General features: G+C 41.5%; 1 protein-coding gene and 1 long non-coding RNA gene across 5 annotated transcripts in view; one reads left to right on the plus strand and one right to left on the minus strand.

Moving 5' to 3' along the window:
• The window catches only part of wdr44 (WD repeat domain 44), a 95,950-nt gene extending 90,199 nt beyond the window's left edge, over positions 1-5,751 (minus strand). For both annotated transcript variants that reach the window (XM_059977410.1, XM_059977409.1), the window contains exon 1: positions 5,539-5,751. In XM_059977410.1, coding sequence (XP_059833393.1) covers positions 5,539-5,615 — 77 coding nt within the window. In that variant the 5' untranslated portion in view covers positions 5,616-5,751. The remainder of the gene's footprint in view (positions 1-5,538) is intronic.
• A 61-nt stretch (positions 5,752-5,812) lies between these two features.
• On the plus strand, positions 5,813-21,891 carry LOC132398262 (uncharacterized). 3 transcript variants are annotated; one of them, XR_009513596.1, is made up of 5 exons: positions 5,813-5,945; positions 7,027-7,133; positions 8,377-8,443; positions 9,587-9,655; positions 21,048-21,891. It is a non-coding gene; the product is annotated as an uncharacterized LOC132398262 (long non-coding RNA). The 3 variants fall into 3 exon arrangements; XR_009513595.1 differs by having other exon boundaries at positions 5,840-5,961; XR_009513597.1 differs by lacking the exon at positions 9,587-9,655 and having other exon boundaries at positions 5,840-5,961.
• The last annotated feature ends 315 nt before the right edge of the window (positions 21,892-22,206 follow it).

A 22,206-nucleotide genomic window follows, 5' to 3' on the forward strand; every position in this document is an offset into this window, starting at 1 on the left:
AAGGCAAAGGAGTTGGGATAGCTAGATGAGATCAGAGGAATAGTGAGAGACAAGATCTAAGGAGCAGAATGCTGAATTCATCTGGGTAGATATTTGGAATAGTTAAGGAAAAAAAAACACTGGTGGGAGTTAGCTATACAGGCCACCGAATAATAACATTACAGTAGCACAGGAAATAAACAGGAATATCTGAAGTATATAAAAATGGAACAGCAGTTATCATGGGGAGCTTTAACTTGCATATAAATTAGGTGAATCAAGTTGGTTGAGACAATCTTGAGGAGGGCTGAATGCATCTGTGATAGCTTTCTTGAACAGCATGTTATTGAACCTACAAGAGAATGTGCTATCTTAGATCAGTTCGGTGCAATGACATAGGTAAAATTAGTGATCTTGTAATTAAGGATTCTCTTGGAAAGAGTGACCACATTATGATTAAGTTTCTCATACAAATGGAGGGTGCAGTAGTTTAATCTAAAACCAGTGTATTATGCATAAGCAAAAGATTCAACAATGGGTTGAGGAAGGATTTGACTGGGAACGCAGGCTATATGGTGGGACGGTTGAGGAACAGTGGAAGACTTCCAAAGAGATTTTTCACAGTGCTCAACAAAAGTATATTCCAGTTAAAAACAAGGACAGGAAGGGTGGGGAGGTCCTGCCTTGGATAACTAAGAAAATAAAAGAAGGCATCAAACTAAAAGCTCATGTTTACAAAGTCACTAAGAGTAGTGGGAAACCAGAAGATTGGGAAAACTTTAAAAAGCAAAGAACCACTAAGCGAGCAATAAAGAGAAGCTAGATTATGAAAATAAACTAGCACAAAATATAAAAACAGTAAAATTTTTATAATTATATGAAGCATAAAAGGGTGGCTAAAGTGAATGTAGGCCTTGGAGGATGAGAAGGGGTAATTGATATTGGGTAATGAGAAATGGCTGAAGCTTTGAAATTACTATTTTGTGTTGGTCTTCACAATGGAAGACACTTCTAACAAGCCAAAGAGAGATGTGTTGGGATGGAAGGTGAGGACCTCGATACCATACTAAAGAGGTCGTACTGAGCACACCTGTGGACCTGAAGACAGACGAGTCCCCTGGTCCTGATGGAATGCATCTTTCATTGATTCTACTATTGTTATGGATTATTAAGTATGCCTACAAGAAAATTAATCTCAGGGTTGTACATGGTAGTATAACTGAATTATTGTTCTTAACCATTCTCCCCTCTGTCAGGTGAATGGAGGGAAGGTGTCAATTTCATGAAATTTTACAGATGTCAATTTTCAGCATTACTCAAAATGACATAGTATCAACAGAAATTCAACCCAAAATAGAGATTTTGCTTCAGCATTTAAAGCATTTCTCAGTAGAAAACACAATTGCCTCAACAGCTCAACAATTTTATAATCCATAACTGAATAAAATCTCAAATAATTGAATAGCTTGAATAAATACGGCAGGCATCACAGGAAGGCACAGTATTATTTAAATAGGAAGGGACAGATTGAGAAATGTTGAAGTACAAAAGGATTTGAATTCCTTCTAAACAACACACAGGTCCAGCAGATATAGGAAGGGCTATAGTATGCAGGCTTTCAATGCAACAGGAATAAACACATCTTGCTACAATTACACACAACCTTTATTTCCCTTATTTTCTAACTCCACTCCCACCACAAAACAGTCATTGACCTCAGCAAGTCAGGCAGATTTTACTCCCATGGAGAATTTTTTTCCCAAAATCTTCCAGATCTTTAAATTCTCCCCACCTCAAACTCAATATCAATCATTTTTAATGCTGCAAATCTGGACAGGTATGCCTGTAGGAAAAGTTTAGAGGAATATGGCCTGAATGTAGACAAATGGCACATGCTTGGATGAGAATTGAGGTCCATATGATTGATCTGGGTAGAAGGACCCGTTTCTGTGCCGTATTACCATATGGATGAGTTGGATTGAAGGCCTGTTTCTGTGCCATATTACTCAATCACAATCTAACATTTTTCTTATTCTCATCTCACTTGTCAACACATCCACCTTCCAGCACACATCATTGATGCTTTATATTAAAACTTAAATGATTAACTATTACTGTAATTTAAAAGCAAAATTGACTTCAACCACCCTGAATATCAGGCATTGATTTGGCTGCTTATGACATCTTCCACAATGTGGGGTGCCTCAAGCTAAGGAAAAAGGGCAATTTTCCCATGGCAAGTTAGCACAAACAATGAGTAATTAAATGAACCATTAATATGAAGAGCATCTATTGACCAGCAGAACTCTAACACTGTGTTCGACTCAATTATGTTTGTATCATCATTATTTTGATGGAATGCATTTCAATCATGGCATCATGCCAAAAATAGATCAAAATTTAACACTGCAGTCAAGGTGAAGTCATTGCTGATCTACTGACCATAATCACCACCGAAAACATCCAAGCCACTCCATCCGGAAGCGTATGCCTCATTCTTATTGTTCTGAACAATCCTAAAATCCAATAATGTGATTCAAGCAAAGAAGGTAAGCAGGCACTACAGTTAGAAACCATCCACCCCAAGCTTTAATAGTTGAAGTCACTCTCCAAAAACATTTTCCAGATACAAAAAAATCTTAACACCAACAGAACCATTTAAAAACATTAAAATTTAATATATATATATATAAAATCAAAAACTAATAGCATAATTTAAAAAATATAGAATAATTGAAAATATAACTCCCAATATCCATCCTAATTCCCAAGGAAATCAAAGGGCATTTTTTCAAAGAAATAATTCTTTGTGCAGTGCTGAGTAACTTCTGCAAGGCTGACGTTGAAACAAACTTCCAAGTCCAATAAAAGGTTGGTGACTGTTGTACTTGACAGTGCATGTGCCACAGTCCTGGACACAGCCACACCATCAGCATTAACTGTACATCTGGCTCATTTCTACAAATTAATACTGCTCCAGATTCAGCTAAAACCAAGTCAACCCTATCTCAAGTATTCCATCTTAACTGTAGTTGTATCCTACCTTATGTCACCTTGCTGTGAACCCAAATCAGTCTTCATGTACAAATTCTACCTCAGAACTTTATAGAATTTCACTTATCATAATGAAAGCTTTCAAACATGTGTTTAAAGTAGCCAGGTACTTCAAGGACCAACCATGACATCTATTTTCCAGTTCCTTACAATACAGGCCAATAATCCAATTAAAAAGAGTACTTGCACAAAGAGCCTATTTTTTAAGTATTAATTCAAATGATAAGGACAGGAGCCAGGTTATTCTGTTCACACATGTATTATGTACTACAGGCAACAAAAAAAAGGGCAATTGCAACATGGTTTCACTCTCCTAAGCACAGGCCAAAGTAACTGAAATAACTTAAGCAAAAAATATTTTTTCACATATTGGACCAACAGTTCCCAGACTAAGGATTAATCAGTTAATTAAATATGCATTGTTTGCAAAACAAGAAATCCAATTTACCTCTCATAGAAGCAGCGACTTCCTACCTCAGTTTATAACAAGTCCTCTGACAGGCTCAACTACTGCAACAGAACACATATGCTTCTTGGGCAACAAACCCCTACTGTGGACCCACATCAAAGTCAGCTCTTCATGCTCAAATAGAGCTCATGCTGATAAATGTCACTGCACCACACAAAAAATATCATTGTGTGACAAATACTTCACTCTGGCTTACCACTAGTACTACCCTGCAAATACTTCCACAACCTTCTGCCACCATGAATATATCTAAATGTGTTCCATTAATAGCAATTTGTTTTCTACCACTCGTGTATTTTGCCATCACAGGTCACTTACTTCTTTTAAATGACAACAGCATAATTCCATTTCACCTTTAAAGCTATCACTTTCTATCAATTATGCGACTGTGCTCAACTAAAGTATGGAAATCATAACCAGTTACCTAAGAAATAACTGACTGCAATTTCCATACTTTCTGGCAAAGTCTCATTTTCTTCTGCTATAAAAATACAGAGGAATACTTGAGTTCTTTAACATGAATCAGGAGGTTTTTTTCAAAATCTCTGTACTCAACCTTGATGTAAAGACTGATGCAATTATAAATGTTAGGTACCAGTGATCAGTACATTTTTGGTAACAAACAAGTTTTTATTGTTGCGCACTTTGTACTTCTCTGCCACCATGCCATTTAACCTCTCCCCTTCCAACAATTAACACGATGGGTTACAATGCCAGGTAGCCCCTCTCTCAAACTGTATTGATCAATTTGCACAAACACAAACTGTTCTACCATAAAGCCTGACCCTATAAAGCTGTTGACATCCAAGAATCTCTTCATGGAAACTGCTAGATAACAGAAGCCCTGGGCAACATCACTCCAACTGAAAAGTACTGAGCTAACTGCAGCACTTCTACAGGGCTATGATCACCTCATGGCTTCTGCTAATTTAAATTCCTCCTTGCCTGTTCTGAGTTATCCACAGAGAAACACAAATTCTCAAGTGACAGATCAGCAAAACTGTTCAAATAAGGATCAGCTACAGTTTAGAAATAAAGCATACACATAAAGAAACAGAAAATTTACAGAGACAACATGAATAATGCTCTGAAAACAATTTTTTACTGGTGCAGCTGCCATGTTAAATATCTTTACTAATTTTGTCACTCTTCATAAGACAATGCTCACTGAACATGTCTTTTTAATTTATAATGTTATAAATCACCCTCCATGGTCATTCTCTATTCTCCCCTCTTCCTTGGGCAGAAGATACAAAGTCCTGGAAGTACACACCACCAGACTTAAGAACGGCTGCTACCCCACTGTTTTGAATGGTTCCCTAGGATGATAAGAAGGACTCTTGACCTCACAATCTACCTCGTAATAATCTACACTTGAGTCTGTATTTGTTAGTGTTTTACCTTGTACTATCTCAACGCACTATGTAATGAAATTACCTGTATGAACAGCATACAAAACAAGCTGTTCAGCATGTGACAATCATAAAGCAGAGCATAGCAAAAACTGCAAAGCTCATTGCACATTGAACAAGAGTGTGTTGTTGCTTGAGAGAATGGGCCGTATTTACGTCAAGTGAGGGAATGGGTGGTTGTGGCAGCAAGTGAAAATGAGCTGGGGCGTGTGGTGGTGAGGGAGAATGAGTGGTGGAAGGAGTTACTGGTCAGTGGAGGGGGATTGAGTGGGGTGGGCTATCAGGAGGCAGGGCAGACGGGGGAATGGGGGGGTTTAACTAGAATGCAAGACAGCGGGAGAGAGAAATTCCAAAGGGAGGTTCAATGGGGTAGGAGCCTCTAGGGCACAGGACAGTGGGGGCGGGGAGGGGTAATAAGTTGCCAGGATGCCAGGCAGAGGAAAGTATGCCGAAGGACACGGAGTATCGGTCGGGGGTGCGGAGGTGGTAACGTACTGAAGGTTGGGGAGGGAGGGAGGGAGCGAGGACGCTGGCTTGCGGTGAAGTAATTCCACAGCCACGGGTTCACCGCACTCGGGCCTCCCCCGTTAACCCGCGCAGCCCCCACTAGCCCCCATCACTTACGCAACCGGCGACGGGACAGGGTTAACCTCCTCTGCCGCGTCATAGAATTCCTCGGCGTCACTGTTATCAGACGCCATTTACATCCCGGGAGGGGGAGGGAGGGGTTGAACTGTCAGCCGCAACCGCCCAAGTCTCCACCGGAACGCGCCAGCCGGGCTCTCCGACAGCGAAGCCTCGCCCGTGTGCGTGCACGCACGTCGCCACTGGCGCGCGCTCCCGTCCAGACCGAAAGGCTGTTCCGAGACCCGCTGCGTCACCTCGGCTCCTCCCCGCGGAGGAGCGAAAGCTCGTGAGAGTTGATGGCGGCCAGAGGAGGGAGAAGTCAGCTGGGAGGCCCCGGTCCGGGGAGCTGGACGATCGTGGAGGGGATGTGCAATATCTCTGCAGTTGCTTTAGTGCCTGTTCAGGTTGGATATGGCTGGGGTAAATCATTTATAGAGGCACGTGTTCATAATTCAACTGTTTTAAACTATTGTGGGAAGAAATTGAAATCCTAAACTGGGGCAAAACTAACGATAGGCATTGGGTAGATACTTGAAAGTTTGATTGAGAGTGGCTGTTTGTGGGTTGTCTAGTAAGTGGGAGACTTTTAAGAGTGAGATGTGCAGAGTTTAGAAGGCTAGCGTGTAGCTGTTAAAGCGAAAACTGGCAGGAGTAGGTTTATTGAAGGTAAAAAAAGTATGTTAGATTTATGCTACGTATAAAGGGGAATTCTGGAGCAGAGGAGACTAAAGAGGATTTGAGACAGCTGGAGCAGATAAGGTTAATAGAAATTCTAAATATTCTATAAGACTACTAAGTGCAAAAGGGTAACAAGGGAGAGGATAGATCTCCTTAAGAATCAACGTGGTTGTTTCCGTGGATGGAGCCACAACAGATGGACAAGGTCTTAAGTACTTTCCATCGGTATTTACCTGGGAGAAGCTGAGGAATTAAGGAAAATAAATATTGATGGTTAAGAACATTACAAAAGAAGGTTATAATTGTCTTAAATATATTAAGCTGGATGAATACCCAACATAACCAAGAATATCCAATAACATTGAAGGAAAGCAGAGTGAAGAAATTGCAGAAGACCTTGTAGAGCTATTTTCATCATGATTTGCCACAGGTGCGGTCTCACAAGTCCAGAGCTTAGCTAATATTGTGTCTGTGTTTAAAAGGGGCAACAGGGATTGGGCAGGGAACTATAGGCTGTTGAATCTTCCATTAGTGGAAAGTTCGGTAGGGATTCTTAGAAACAAGATCTATATGTATTTGGAAAAGCAAGGACTGATTTAGTGTTGACAACGGACAGGCAGCAAGTGGGCTTTATGTTTGGGAAATGGTGTTTCACAGATCTGAGGTTTTTTGTAGAGGTGAGAAAAGAGTACTTAAATGTATGTTTGAAAAAGATTGAGCTGCAGGATCAAGCATAATACTGGGAGATTTGAGTAGATTGAGGAGCTTTTTCTGATACTTACCTTAGCCTATCTTCCCATTATCAAGTTCAAGTGTAATTATCGGACATGAATACAGCCAATCAAAACAGGGCCAAGGTGCAAGACAAATTACCAACAACAGACTGCACATATGGTGATGATTTCAGAAAAAATGTAAGTAGCCCAAGTCTCTGAGCAACATGACTGTAGATTATCCTGGTCCAGCTTATTTTCCACTGAGCGATTGCCAGAAGGCAGCACCAACAGGAGTGTCCAGCGCCTAACCCTAGCATGGGTTGGGCGCTGCCCACCCAGTAGAGAGCCTTGCTTTCTCCCACTCAGCCTTAGCTCGGCTCTCCTCCCCTGGGCATTGCAACAGGCGACCCTTTGGCCTCAGCCTAGCCCTCAGCACAACTGAGGCAATGCAGCTCCACCACTGTCGGTCTCGCCAATGAACCAGTGAACCAGACTTGCAGTAGCCTGTGTTACCGCTGACCAACAGGTCTTGCAATCACAAAGGAAAATGTTCAGGACAATCACACACTCCCTTTGTTTTTACGTGCACCTTCTTAGCACAATGGTTTGCAACAAATCCAAGTGACAACACATCAACGGTGCACAGTAAGTCCAGTTCTTTCGCTATCGAGCAACCTGCTGATGGAATATTCCTGCAATACTTGATATTCTTAGTATTCAACATAGAATTGAGAGACGTACACCTTTGATAGAGCCCAGGGTGGGTTCTGCATCCACACGTGCTTCCATCTTGCCCTTAATCTAATGTTTTTTTTTCAAATTTTATACCAGTTATTAGTAAACCTCACAGATTTTTTTCTCAGATTGCATGTCAATTTGTCTCTAATATTCACCACATAATTATTTGCATTCCTTTTCAGATGTTTAAGACACCAAAAAACTGTTTATTCGTTCTCAAATTTCAATACTCCTTTTATATTTAGTTTTCTTTTGTACTCTGGTGAGAGTTACACCTGAAATCTTCACTGCTTTTCTTTCTATAAATATGACTGTCCTATTGAATATTTTTATCAGCAGATTCAAAAGTTCTGAACTTATGTTCAGAACAATATCCCCACCCCTCCTTATTTTACTTTATATCTTTCTTTAAAGCTTATTTCTTTGACCAAGACTTTAGCCACCTGCCCTAATACTGCACGTCCTTATTTTGCTCAGCAGCATTATTTTGTTTGGTTGCTCCCTTGTGTCTTGGAGTTGTTTTCTTCTTCAGATAAAAGTAACACATAAGTAACAGTTGTGTTATTTCTGTTGTTTTTATATCAGATTTCAATCACTTACAGGGATTTTCCTCACAAAAATGTACCTCCATTTCAAATTGTAAACTCCCTCCTAGAGTTCATTTGCCTGGTGATAGAATTTTAAATTGATTTCTCTTTTGCAGAGTGAAATGCAGTAACCACTATTTCTGTGTTTTGCATCGCTGAGGATATTTGATCAGGCATTTCTGGGTATGAATCATCCTTGCACTGCGACATGATTTCCATTTCTGTATACTGCATACTTTACGTGCATTCCTTTGAGAACAGTTTGCTGGAACTTGATTTATATTATCGAAGGAGTGAAGTGAGCAGCTTTGAGCAATCCAGAATAATCTGGTCTTATGTACAAGGCTTATCAGGTCAGTTTGACTCTCAATGTGGACCAAAGATGATTGTGCTTTTAGGAAGGTGCAGGCTGACCATTACTCACTGCATGTACATGACAACTCCATGGAGAGAATTAGGAGCACCAATTTTCTGGGAAATGCACATAACGGGTGATCTTACCTGGTCCCTCAACACAACCTCTTTAGTCAACAAAAATAGCAGCATCCGGGGAGATAGAGGCCCGTAAAGCTCCTTCCCCCATTTTAACCAGTTTTTAAAAGAGAACCACTGAGCGTGTCCGGACCAACTGCATCACTGTCATGTATGGGAATTGCAAGGCTTCTGACCAGAAGTTCCTACAAAGGACTACAAGGACTGCTGACAGGATCAGCAGGGTCTCTCTTTACCCTTCAGCAATATTTATGTGACCTGCGTGTGCGTTATATGTACTGTGTTGTGCACCATGGTCCAAGGGAAAATGTGGAGGGATTGTCTACTGAGTCAGTGTGGGTGGAAGTCAGAAACAAGAAGGGAGCAATCATTCTATTGGGAGTATTCTATACAATTTCCCCCATCTCCCCAAACAGCAACAGAGACACCGAGGAGCAGATTGGGAGACAGATTTTGGAAAGTAGAAAAATAACACAGTTGTTGTCATGAGGACATCAACTTCCTTAATTGATTGGCTTCTCCTTGATACAAAAGGTTTGTGTTAAATATTAAGCAGAATGTGTTAAGAATACTGTGTGCAGACAAACCGACTAGAGGAGAGAACATACTACAGGTCAGGTGACAGAACTCTTGGTGTGTGAGCATTTTGTTGACGTTGACCACAACTCCCTGACCTTTAGCATAGTCTTGAATAAAGATGAGGATAAGAGCAGATTGTATGAGAAAGTATTTAATTGGGTGAGGATAAATATACTATTAGTGTTGGATGGCAGGGTAGAGATGGGTCTTTACTGAAGGAGGTATAAAGCATTCCTTCCCTCTGGTAACATGCAGGTCACCCTTGGGCAAGGTGTAGCAGCTGCTCAGCCCCCTGATCAGAGACACGTGAAGACATGGGAGCAGGTATGAGCAGTTGTTTCATATCAGAGGTCCTGGTTATGCAACTACTAATGCCAGGCAGACAATCTCTGAAGAGTATTGATACAGGCAGTCCCCGAGTTACGAACAAGTTCTGTTCCTGAGTCCGTCTTTAAGTCGGATTTGTACGTAAGTCGGAACAGGTATATCTGGTATTATTTAGCATCAGTTAGTCAAATGTTTGTCTTAGTATATAGTATATATTTTACCTTTCTATGCATATAAAACACTTAAGAAGCATATGTAATTCAATAATTAAACCACTGCGTTGCTTAGTAATAATTGTAGCTTTCATCGCGGCAGGGCCTTTCACATGCTCCATTATTCTCACTTCATCCTTTACCTGTATCCTTTAAAGTTGTTCTGATCGTCAACCGACGGTAGCCTAAAGCTTTTGCAATGACCAATGGTGTTTCACCTCTTTCCAATCGCTTTATTATTTCCACTTTATTTTCAATCACAATCATTTTCTGTCAATGGAACAGAAAACTGCGGATTTTATGTTCTATTGCTGAGCAGCCGTATTGGCCTATCAGAGTTCTCTTTAGGAACTAGTTGACTTGATCAGCATTTCTGATCTGGCTATTGTTCACAATCGCACTTAATAAAAAACATACAGCAGCAGCCGCGGGCAGTGGGTCCTGTGCTGCTCCAGGTCCTAAAGTCCACCCGCACTGAGAAAGGTTAAATGGGACAAGTGGGGGTGGTGCTGACTGGAAGGGCAGGGTGAATCTTGCTAAGAAATATTTAAGCCAAATACAAAGTTACACACTCAACACAGTGTTAATGGCAATTACTTAAAATGGCGGAAGGCGTTGTGATCCGACTTAAATTGGTGGATGGCGTTCTCCTCCCTCTGTTCATGAGTACGAGTTGTCCGTAAGTCGGACTTTCATGAGTACGAGTTGTCCGTAAGTCGGACTTTCATGAGTACGAGTTGTCTGTAAGTCGGACTTTCATGAGTACGAGTTGTCCGTAAGTCGGACTTTCATGAGTACGAGTTGTCTGTAAGTCGGACTTTCATGAGTACGAGTTGTCCGTAAGTCGGACTTTCATGAGTACGAGTTGTCCGTAAGTCGGACTTTCATGAGTACGAGTTGTCCGTAAGTCGGACTTTCATGAGTACGAGTTGTCCGTAAGTCGGACTTTCATGAGTACGAGTTGTCTGTAAGTCGGACTTTCATGAGTACGAGTTGTCCGTAAGTCGGACTTTCATGAGTACAAGTTGTCTGTAAGTCGGACATTCATAACTCGGGGACTGCCTGTAATGTCTGGGGACACCATCTTGTGGTGTTTGGGGACACTCTGCCCTGAAGAAGGCAATGGAAAACAACTTCTGTAGAACAATGTACCGACAACATATTGTCAAGATCATGATCGCCCACATAATATGACATGATACAATATGAATGTAGATATGGGGAGCAGATATACTCGGAGAAATGCCTATGTTGCTTAGGGAGTGCTTGCAAGGTGTTCCGGATAGATTTATCCCATTGAGGCAAGGAAAGGGTGGTTGAGTGAAGGAACTGTGGTTAACCAGAGATGTAGAGCATCTAGTCAAGAAGAACAAAGAAGCATATTTATGGTTTAGGAATAAAGATCAGACAGGTCTCTAGAAAGTGACAAGATAGTGAGGAAAGAGCTTAACGGACTTAAGAGAGCTAGAAGAAACTCTTAGATAGGCATATGGATGAAAGAAAGATGGAAGGTTATTTGAAAGGGAAGGGTTAATTTGATCTTATAGTCGGATAAAAGTCAATACAACATTATGGGGCAAATGGCTTGTTCAGTGCTGAACTGTTCTGTGTTCTAAGATAGGACTGGTCCTAAAGGGGGCATGAGATATCCTTGGCAGACAAGATAAAACAATTCTGGAAGAATATTCAGAGTAAAATGCAGCCAGAAAGACAGTAGGTCTCTGTGATGTCAGTGTAGTGATCTATGTATAGAAACATACAAACCCCATTTCCAGAAAAGTTGGGATATTTTCCAAAATGCAATAAAAACAAAATCTGTGATAATACACGTGAACCTTTATTTAACTGACAAAAGTACAAAGAAAAGATTTTCAATAGTTTTACTGACCAACTTAATTGTATTCTGTAAATATACACAGATTTAGAATTTGCTGGCTGCAACACACTCAACAAAAGTTGGGACAGAGTTAAAATAAGTTTGAAAAGTGCACAGAATATTCAAGTAACACTGGTTTGGAAGACTCCACATTAAGCAGGCTAATTGGTAGCAGGTGAGGTATCATGACTGGGTATAAAAGTAGCATCCATCAAAGGCTCAGTCTTTGCAAGCAAGGATGAGTCGTGACTCACCCCTTTGTGCCAAAATTCGTGAGAGAATTGTTCAAAAGGAACATTTCCCAATGCAAGATTGCAGAGAATTTAGGTCTTTCAACATCTACAGTACATAATATTGTGAAAAGATTCAGAGAATTCAGAGACATCTCAGTGTGTAAAGGGCAAGGTCGGAAACCACTGTTGAATGCGCGTGATCTTCGAGCCCTCAGGCGGCACTGCCTAAGAAACCTTCATGCTACTGTGACAATTATGGCCACCTGGGCTCAGGAGTATTTCGGAAAACCATTGTCACTTAACACAGTCCATCGCTGCATCCAGAAATGCAACTTGAAACTGTATTACGCAAGGAGAAAGCCATACATCAACTCTATGCAGAAACACCGGCGAGTTCTCTGGGCCCTAGCCCATCTTAGATGTACCAAAAGACTGTGGAACCGTGTGCTGTGGTCAGATGAGTCCACATTTCAGCTAGTTTTCTGAAAAAAACGGGCGTCGAGTTCTCCGTGCCAAAGATGAAAACAACCATCCTGATTGTTATCAGCAAAAGGTGCAAAAGCCAGCATCTGTGATGGTATGGGGGTGCATCAGTGCCCACGGCATGGGTGAGTTGCAGGTATGTGAAGGTACCATTGACTCTGAGGTGCATATTAGGATTTTAGTGAGGCATATGTTGCCATCAAGGCGACGTCTCTTCCCGGGACATCCATGCTTATTTCAGCAGGACAATGCCAGACCACATCCTGCACGGGCTACAACAGTGTGGCTTTGTAGACACAGAGTGCGTGTGTTTGACTCGCCTGCTGCCAGTCCAGATCTATCTCCTATTGAAAATGTATGGCACATCATGAAGAGGAGAATCAGACAACGGAGAACACGGACTGTTGAGCAGCTGAAGTCTTATATCAAGCAAGAATGGACAAAATTTCCAATTGCAAATCTTCTACAATTAGTATCCTCAGTTCCAAAACAATTAAAAAGTGTTGAGGAAAGGTGATGTAACACATGCCTCTGTCCCAACTTTTGTTGAGTGTGTTGCAGCCATCAAATTCTAAATTTGTGTATATTTACAAAATACAATTAAGTTGGTCAGTAAAACTATTGAAAATCTTTTCTTTGTACTTTAGTCAGTTATATAAAGGTTCACGTGAATTAACATATCACAGATTTTGTTTTTATTGCATTTTGGAAAATATCCCAACTTTTCTGGAAATGGGGTTTGTAGAAAACCTACAGCACAACACAGGCCCTTCGGCCCACAAAGCTGTGCTGAACATGTCCCTAGCTTAGAAATTACTAGGGTTACCCATAGCCCTCTATTTTTCTAAGCTCCATGTGCCTATCCAAAAGTCTCTTAAAAGACCCTATCGTATCCACCTTCACCACTGTTGCCGGCTGTCCATTCCAATCACTCATCACTCTCTGCATAAAAAGAACTTACCCCTAACATCTCCTCTGTACCTTCTCCCCAGCACCTTAAACCTGTGTCCTCTTGTGGCAGCCATATCAGCCCTGGGAAAAAGCCTCTGACTGTCCACACGATCAATGCCTCTCATCATCTCATACACCTCTAATCCTCCATCACTCCAAGGAGAAAAGGCTGAGTTCACTCAACCTGTTTTCATAAGGCATGCTCCCTAATCCAGGCAACATCCTTGTAAATTTCTTCTGCACCCTTTCTATGGTTTCCACATCCTTCCTATAGTAAGCTGACCAGAACTGAGCACAGTACTCCAAGTGGGGTCTGACCAGTGTCCTATATACCTGCAACATTTCCTCTCAGCTCTTAAATTCAATTCCACGATTGATGAAGGCCAGTACACCATACGCCTTCTTAACCACAGTATCAACCTGCGCAGCTGCTTTGAGCGTCCTGTGGACTCGGACCCCAAGATCCCTCTGATCCTCCACATTGCCAAGAGTCTTACCATTAATACTATATTCTGCCATCATATTTGACCTACCAGAATGAACCACTTCACACTTATCTGGGGTGAACTCCATCTGCTACTTCTCAGCCCAGTTTTGCATCCTATCAATGTCCCGCTGTAACCTCTGACAGCCCTCCACACTATTCACAACATCCCAACCTTTGTAACATCAGCAAATTACTAACCCATCCCTCCGCTTCCTCATCCAGGTCATTTATAAAATTCACAAAGAATAAGGGTCCCAGAATAGATCCCTGAACCACACCACTGGTCACCGACCTCCATGCAGAATATGACCTGTCTACAACCACTCTTTGCCTTCTGTGGGCAAGCCAGTTCTGGATCCACAAAGCAATGTCTCCTTGGATCCCATGCCTCCTTACTTTTTCAATAAGCCTTGCATGGCGTACCTTATCAAATGCCTTGCTGAAATCCATATACACTACATCTACTGCTCTTCCTTCATCAATGTGTTTAGTCACAACCTCAAAAAATTCAATCAGGCTTGTAAGGCATGACCTGCCCTTGACAAAGCCATATTGACTATTCCTAATCATATTATACCTCTCCAAATGTTCATAAATCCTGCATCTCAGGATTTACCAACTACTAACCACTGAAGTAACACTCACTAGTCTATAATTTCTTGGGCTATCTCTACTCCCTTTCTTGAATAAAGGAACAACATTCGCAGCCCTCCAATCCTCCATAACCTCTCCCGTCCCCATTAATGATGCAAAGATCATCGCCAGAGGCTCAGCAATCTCCTCCCTCATCTCCTACAGTAGCCTGGGGTGCATCTCATCCGGTCCTGGCGACTTAACCAACTTGATGCTTTCCAAAAGCTCCAACACATCCTCTTGCTTAATATCTACATGCTCAAGCTTTTCAGTCTGCTGCAAGTCATCACTACAATCACCAAGATCCTTTTCCATAGTGAATACTGAAGTAAAGTGTTCATTAAGTACCTCTGCTATTTCCTCCATTTCCACACACACTTTCCCACTATCACACTTGATACTTCCTATTCTTTCACATCTTATCCTCTTGCTCTTCACATACTTGTAGAATGCCTTGGGGTTTTCCTTAATCCTGCCCTCCAAGGCCTCCTCATGGCCCCTTCTGGCTCTCCTAATTTCCTTCTTAAGCTCTTTCCTATTAGCCTTTTAATCTTCTAGATCTCTAACATTACCTAGCTCTCTGAACCTTTTGTAAGCTTTTCTTCTTGACGAGATTTACGACAGCTTTTGTACACCACGGTTCCTGTCATAACTTCCCTGTCTCATTGGAACGTGCCTATGCAGAACCCCACACAAATATCCCCTGAACGTTTGCCACATTCCTTTGGTACCTTTCCCTGAGAACATCTGTTCCCAATTTAAGCTTCCAACTTCCTGCCTGATAGCCTCATAATTCCCCTTACTCCAATTAAATGCTTTTCTAACTTGTCTGTTCCTATCTCTCTCCAATGCTATTGTAAAGGAGATAGAATTATGATCAGCATCTCCAAGATGCTTTCCCACTGAAAGATCTGACCTGCCCAGGTTCATTTCCCAATACCAAATAAAGTACAGTCTCTCCTCTTGTAGGCTTATCTACATACTGTGTCAAGAAACCTTCCTGAACACACCTAACAAACTCCACCCCATCTAAACCCCTTGCTCTAGGGAGATGCCAATCGATATTTAGGAAATTAAAATCTCCCACCATGACAACTCTTATTATTACACCTTTTCAGGATCTGTCTCCCTATCTGCTCCTCGATATCCCTTTTACTATTGGGCGACCTATGAAAAACGCCCAGTAGAGTTATTGACCCCTTCCAGTTCCTAACCTCCACCCACAGAGACTCCGAAGACAATCCCTCCATTTCATCCACCTTTTCTGTATAGAACAATGAAAAGCAGTGGGGGTCATAAATAAATTCGTCTTGTCTATATTTACTGCGAAGATGGACACGGAAGCAAGTGAGTTGAGAAGGAGTGGTGGTGTCTTGGAGCTTTATCAACATTATCCTCCATTACAAAGGCGGTGTTGGCAAATCTTGAAATGCATAATGGTGGATAAATGTCCAGTCTTAATCAGGTGTGCCCTACGATGCTGCGGGAAGCAAGTGAGGAGATTGCTGGGGGCCTTGGGAGAGATCTTTCTATCTTTGTAGGCCACTGCTGAGGTACTGTAAGACTGAAGGATAGCTAATGTCTGCTTGTTTAATAAGGGCTTCAGGGATAAGCCAGAAAACTACGGGTCAATGACCCTTACGTCAAAGGTGCAGAGGATATTGGCAGGGATTCTGAGAGACAGAATTTACTTGTCTTTAGAAAGGTTAGAAATGGTTATCAAAAAACAATCTGTAGGAAGCACTCAGTGGTGGAACAGCAAAGAGATTAGTAGCATTTCAAGATGTGACTGTACATCAGGACTAAGTGAGGGTGATGGGAAGAGAGCCAGCATAAAGAGTTGAGGAGGGATAAGATGGGGGTCTGTTAGATGATTAGTGGAACTGGGTGAAGTGAGGGATGAACATAGAGCATAGAAATCCATAGCACGTTATAGGCCCTTTAGTCCACAATGTTGTGCTGACCATGTAACCTACTCTAGAAACTGCCTAGAATTTCCCTAGTGCATAGCCCTCTTATTTTTCTAAGCTCCATGTACTCATCTGAGAGGCTCTTAAAATACCCTATTGTATGATGGACAGATGGAGCCAGGTGGGGGAAATGGAGACAATTCACTTGGGTGATAGGTGGAAACAGACAAGGAATAATCAAAACAAAACACAAGCAAGTCCTGCTACTCCTGAAATTGGTCTAGTGAACTTTTGCTGCATTCTTTCTATGCCAGGTATATTCTTCCTTGGGTAAAAAGAACAAAATGTACTGTACATGATCCTCTGACCCTGTTTAATTGTAGCACAATATCCTTACTCTTTAGTTAAACTCTCTTTCTGTGAAGGCCAGGATACCAATTGCAATTCTGGCTATTATACTTACCTGTGTGTTTGTTTTCAGTATCTGCTGCAGGATATACACATTTTCTAGTCTCTTTAAATAATTCACTGCCTTCCCATTGAAGTAAATACCTTGACATTTATCCTTCTGAAACTGTACTTGCAATATATTTCCCATGCTACAAACCTTTCTAAATTCCTTTGAAGCTCTTATGATAAAGTTTCCTGCAGGTAACTATGAGGCATTAACACTTGGCAGCTGAATCAACACTGCTTCATGCTGAATCACACATGGAAGAAGCATTGAGTTGGTACAGAATATAACCTAGATTGAGAATTAAATGTCTATTGTCAAGAATGGCTTGACACCAATAGTACCAACTAAACTGGCCAAGTCCAGGAGGACATGCCTGCCAGACAGTCTGCTGCAGGTAACAAGAAAGGTAACTCAAGAAATAAATTACTTAATAGTGTCCTTCTACCATCAACCTGTTGCAAACACATTACAAGTATTCTTTGAGAGGACCAACACACAGTTTATGTGGAGACAGTCATAACACACAGAGGACATCCATTGTGTTTCTTGTCATCATCATCATTCTAATCCAGGGGTTCCCAACCTGGGGTCCATGGAACCCTTAGTTAATGGTAAAAAATTTAAAAATAGTTGGGAACCCTGCTCTAATCTAAACAGTAGATTATGAGAAATTTGGTATAAGGTGCTGAAAGCCATCTTCAGCAGCAGAGTCTTGTCCTTCAAGCCAGGCATGGTGAGAGCAGAACTAATATGTCTTAACAGTTTAGTCCTTATCAGGTAAAGCTGCAAAATAGGACAAGCCTGCCCAACAGCAAACAACAGACAGTAAATCAGGTGAAAGTCAACAGCAGATGCCATTTCATTGGCCGTCCATTCATCCCTGGAACATCTCCACAGTGAACATGGATACTTCAAGATAGATACATACATACTTCTTTGATCCCAAGGGAAATAACAGTGTAACTGTAGCATTCCAAATGCACAGATATACAAATATTAGAAGAGAAGTAAGAAAGAACAAAAATAACTTACTTTAAAAATAAGATGTACAAGATTTACAATTCAAAGATTACAAGATCACTTTCCCAGTTGACTCATTATATAGTCTGGTGGCTGAGGGTAAGAATGACCTCATATAGCACACTTTGGAACAGGGCAGTTGTCTTACTCTATTGCTGAAAGTGCTTCTCTGTTCAGCCAAGGTGGCATGCAGAGGGTGAGAAACATTGTTGAGAATTGCCAGGATTTTCCAGCATGTCTTTTGTTCTACCACAGTCTCCAGTGTATCCAGGTTGACTCCTATTACAGAGTCAGCCTTTCCAATCGGTTTATTGAGCCTGTTGGCATCACCAGTATTGATGCCATTGCTTCAGCACACCACCATATAGAAGACTGTACTGGCAACAACAGACTGGTAGAACATGTAAAAAAGAGGCCCACATACTCCAAAGGACCACAGTGTCCTTGGGAAGTACAGGCTACTCTGGCCCTTGTACACAGCCTGTGTGTTGGTGCTCTATTCAAGTCTGTCATCCAGGTGCATCCCCAAGTACTTGTGGATCCTCAACACATTCACGTCCTCAACATCAATAGTAGCGGAGTAAAACAGGCTTGGTCTTCCTAAAGTCCATCACCTTCTGCTTTGTCATACTGATGTTGAGCTGCAGATTATTCCGCTTGCATCATTTGGCAAAATCCTGCACCAAGGCACTGTTTTCATCCTCCTGTCCTCCCATTATACACCCAACTAGTGCTGAATCATCAGATAATTTCTGCAAATGACATGACTCAGTGTTGTATTTAAAGTCTGAGGTAAAAGGGAGAGACTCGATACAGTCCCCTGTGGGGTCCCAGTGCTGCTTCTAGCCATGTCCGACATACTGCTCTGAAGCAGTGTAAACTGTGGTCTTACCAGTCAGGTAGTCCATTATCCAGGATACAATGGAAGTGTCAACCTGCATTGAACAGAGCTTTTCCCCCAGTGGTGAGGGCTGTATGGTATTGAAGGCACTAGAAAAATCAAAAAAACATTATCCTCACAGTGCTGCCCTGCACTGGGAGTAGACACAGTTCAGCAGGCAGATGACTTCATCATTGGCTCCAATGTTCTCCTGGTAAGCAAACTGCAGTGGATCGAGGGCTGATCTGACCAGGGGCCAGAGCTGAGGCAAGACCAGCTGCATTGACTACAGCTCAGCATTCAACACTGTCACACCCTCAAAACAAATTGAAAATCTCCAAGACTAGGCCTTGATGCCTCCTTGTGCAACTGGATCCTCGATTTACCCACTTTCAGATCCAAGTCAGTTCAGATTAGCAAAAACCTCTCCTCCACAATTACCATCAGCACAGGTGCACCACGAGACTAGCTTAGCCCCCTGTTCTACGCACTTTATAATTCTGACTGTGAGGCTAAACACAGTTCCAATGCTATATTTAAGTTTTCTGACAACACCGCTGTTGTTGGCCAAATCAAAGGTTGTGGTGAACTGGTGTATAGGACAGAGATTGAGATTGAAAGACACCAATGTTAGGATGCTTGTCATTGATAACAGCTCAGCTTTTAACACCACACTACCAACCAAGCTGACTATCAAGCTCCACAATCTAGGTCTTAGCACATCAGCCTGTAACTGGACTTCCTTATTAGATGTACCCAAGTGGTGAAACGAGGCAAGTGCATGTCAGCTGTCTGCCCCCACCTCCCAACATTGAGCACCAGTGCCCCACAGAGGTGTGTACTGAGCCCACTTCTTCACTCTATTCTGCATGTAGAGAGGAGATGCTGAAACTGTCCGATTGGTGCAGGAACCACAGCCTATCACTCAACATCAAGAAGATAAAAGAAATGATGATTAAGGAAGATGAGTTCCCGAACAAGCCCCACTATTCATAACTGATGAGACAGTGGAAACAGTCTGCAGCTTCATACTCTTGGGGATGAACATCACCGAGCTGCTCTCATGGTCTGTTAACACGACCTCAATAGTGGGGAAGGTAGAACAGTGACTACACCACCTGAGGAGCTTAATGAAAGCTGATCTGCCCCAAAATTACTGGGCAACCTTTTTTTAAATTGTATTTCAAGTAGTTACAAAATAAAAGTATGAAAAAAAATGTATATTACCCATCCCCCCTCCCCTTAACACCCCCCCCCCCCCCCAGCATCCCTATAGAAAAAAAAGAAGAAAGAAAGAAAGAATGCCTGGATATTGAAAGATTCCCACATGCTCCATGGAGTTCGTAATAACTTTAGTATATATATTTATTTCTTTCCCCAAATAACCAATTATTTCATCTTCGGAGCACCTATATATTTAATCCTGTCTTTTGTAAATAAGGGCGCCAAATTTTCAAAAATGTTTCATATTTATCTCTTAAATTATAAGTAATTTTTTCAAGTGGAATACAGCTATAAATTTCTTTCTTCCAACGATCTATACTTAAATATGTATCTGATTTCCAAGTAACTGCAATAGCCTTTTTGGCTACTGCCAATGCAATTTTTATAAATTCTTTCTGATATTTATTCAATTTGGGTATCGGTTTTATCCCTTCAATATCACTTAGTAAAAATAATATTGGATTATGTGGAAGTTGTATTCCAATAATTTGTTCCAATAAAACTCTTAAATTTGTCCTGGCTGTCCTTTCTTGATGTGCGATAGAGCATATTGGCATATGGAATGACAGTGTTATACTCTAGCTGCAGCAAGACAGATCACAAAGCACTCCCAACAGGTGATTAGAATGGCTCAGCAAACCACTGAGACTCAACTACCGGACTTACAACTCTCAATGCCTGCAGCATGCTCATGACATCATTAAAGACCCATCTGATCCTGGACACTGTTCGATTTCCTACCATCTGGTAGGAGATACATAAATATCTCAGCCAGGGCAGTAAGACTGAAAAACAGCTTTTTGCCAAGGTCTATTGTGGTGCAGCTGAATAATGCTACACCCTGGCTTGCCAATGACTTTTGAGTTATGGACTATTGAAGTCACCTTTTGCATGTAGACATGGGATCTTTAAATTATTGTTATATTTTATATATCGTAGATATCTGTGTCACACGTACTGGAGTAACACCATAATCTCATTTTGAGCAATGACAATAACGTTCTAATCTATTCTAACTGGCAGAATGGTACCGCAACAACAACCTCTCACTGAACGTCAGCAAAAGCTGATTAATGACTACAGGTGGAAGAAACCAGAGCCACTCCTCATCAGGATATCAGAGGTGGAGGGAGTCAGTAACTTTAGATTCCTTTGTGTTATTTCAGAGATCTGACCTGGGATCAGCAAGTAAGTGCCATTGCGAAGAAGGGACAGTAGCACTTAGAAGTTTGAGAAGATTCAACATGGCATCTAAAACTCTGACAAACTTATATTGATGCACAGTGGAGAGTATCCTGACTGGTTGCATTGCAACCGAGTATGGAAACACCAATGCCCATGAATAGAAAAATCTTCAAGGATCAGTGGATACAGCCCATTTCATCACAAGAAAAATCCACTCCACCATTGAGGGCATCTACGAGGAGCACTTCCACAGGAATTCAGCATCTGTCATCAAAGACCCCACCATCCATACCATGCTCTCACTCACTGCTGCCATCAGGAAGTAGGAACAGAAGTAGATCCCACACCACCAGGTTCAGGAACATCTATTAGCCTTCAATCATCAGGCTCCTGAACCAGTGTGGATAATTCAGGTCACCTCAACACTGAACTGATTCCACAACCTATGGACTTACTTTCAAGGACTCCACAACTCATGTTCTCTATATTAATTATTATTTTGTATTTACACCGTTTGTCTTCTTTTACACATTAGTTCTTTGCCAGTATTTAGATATGTGCAGTATTTCATTGTTTCTATTGTATTTCTTTGTTCTACTGGGAATGCCTGTAAGAAGATGAATTTGAGGACAGTATATGGTAACATTTATGTTCTTTGATAATAAATTTACTTTGAACATTGCACATTTATACATACTTAGTCATTAGTGATGGTATATAATTAAGCCACTACCAGGAGGAGCAGGCTTGAATATATATCCTGACCATCAATAATGTTGGGGCCCAGTCTGTGCATGCCAGTTACTCGGTTGACTTATTGCTAACCGTCTTTAGCCGTGGATGATTCATCTTGGTTTTCTTCTGGAATCTCCAACATCACAGAAGACAGCCTTCAGCCAAGTGGATTTGCTCATAATATCGAGAAGCAGCTGACAGAGCTGGATACAACAAACTGTGGAACCAGATCACATTCCAGTTATAGTACTGATAACTGGAG

Source organism: Hypanus sabinus, chromosome 8 (assembly GCF_030144855.1).
Source record: "Hypanus sabinus isolate sHypSab1 chromosome 8, sHypSab1.hap1, whole genome shotgun sequence".
In the NCBI taxonomy this organism is placed as follows: domain Eukaryota; kingdom Metazoa; phylum Chordata; class Chondrichthyes; order Myliobatiformes; family Dasyatidae; genus Hypanus; species Hypanus sabinus.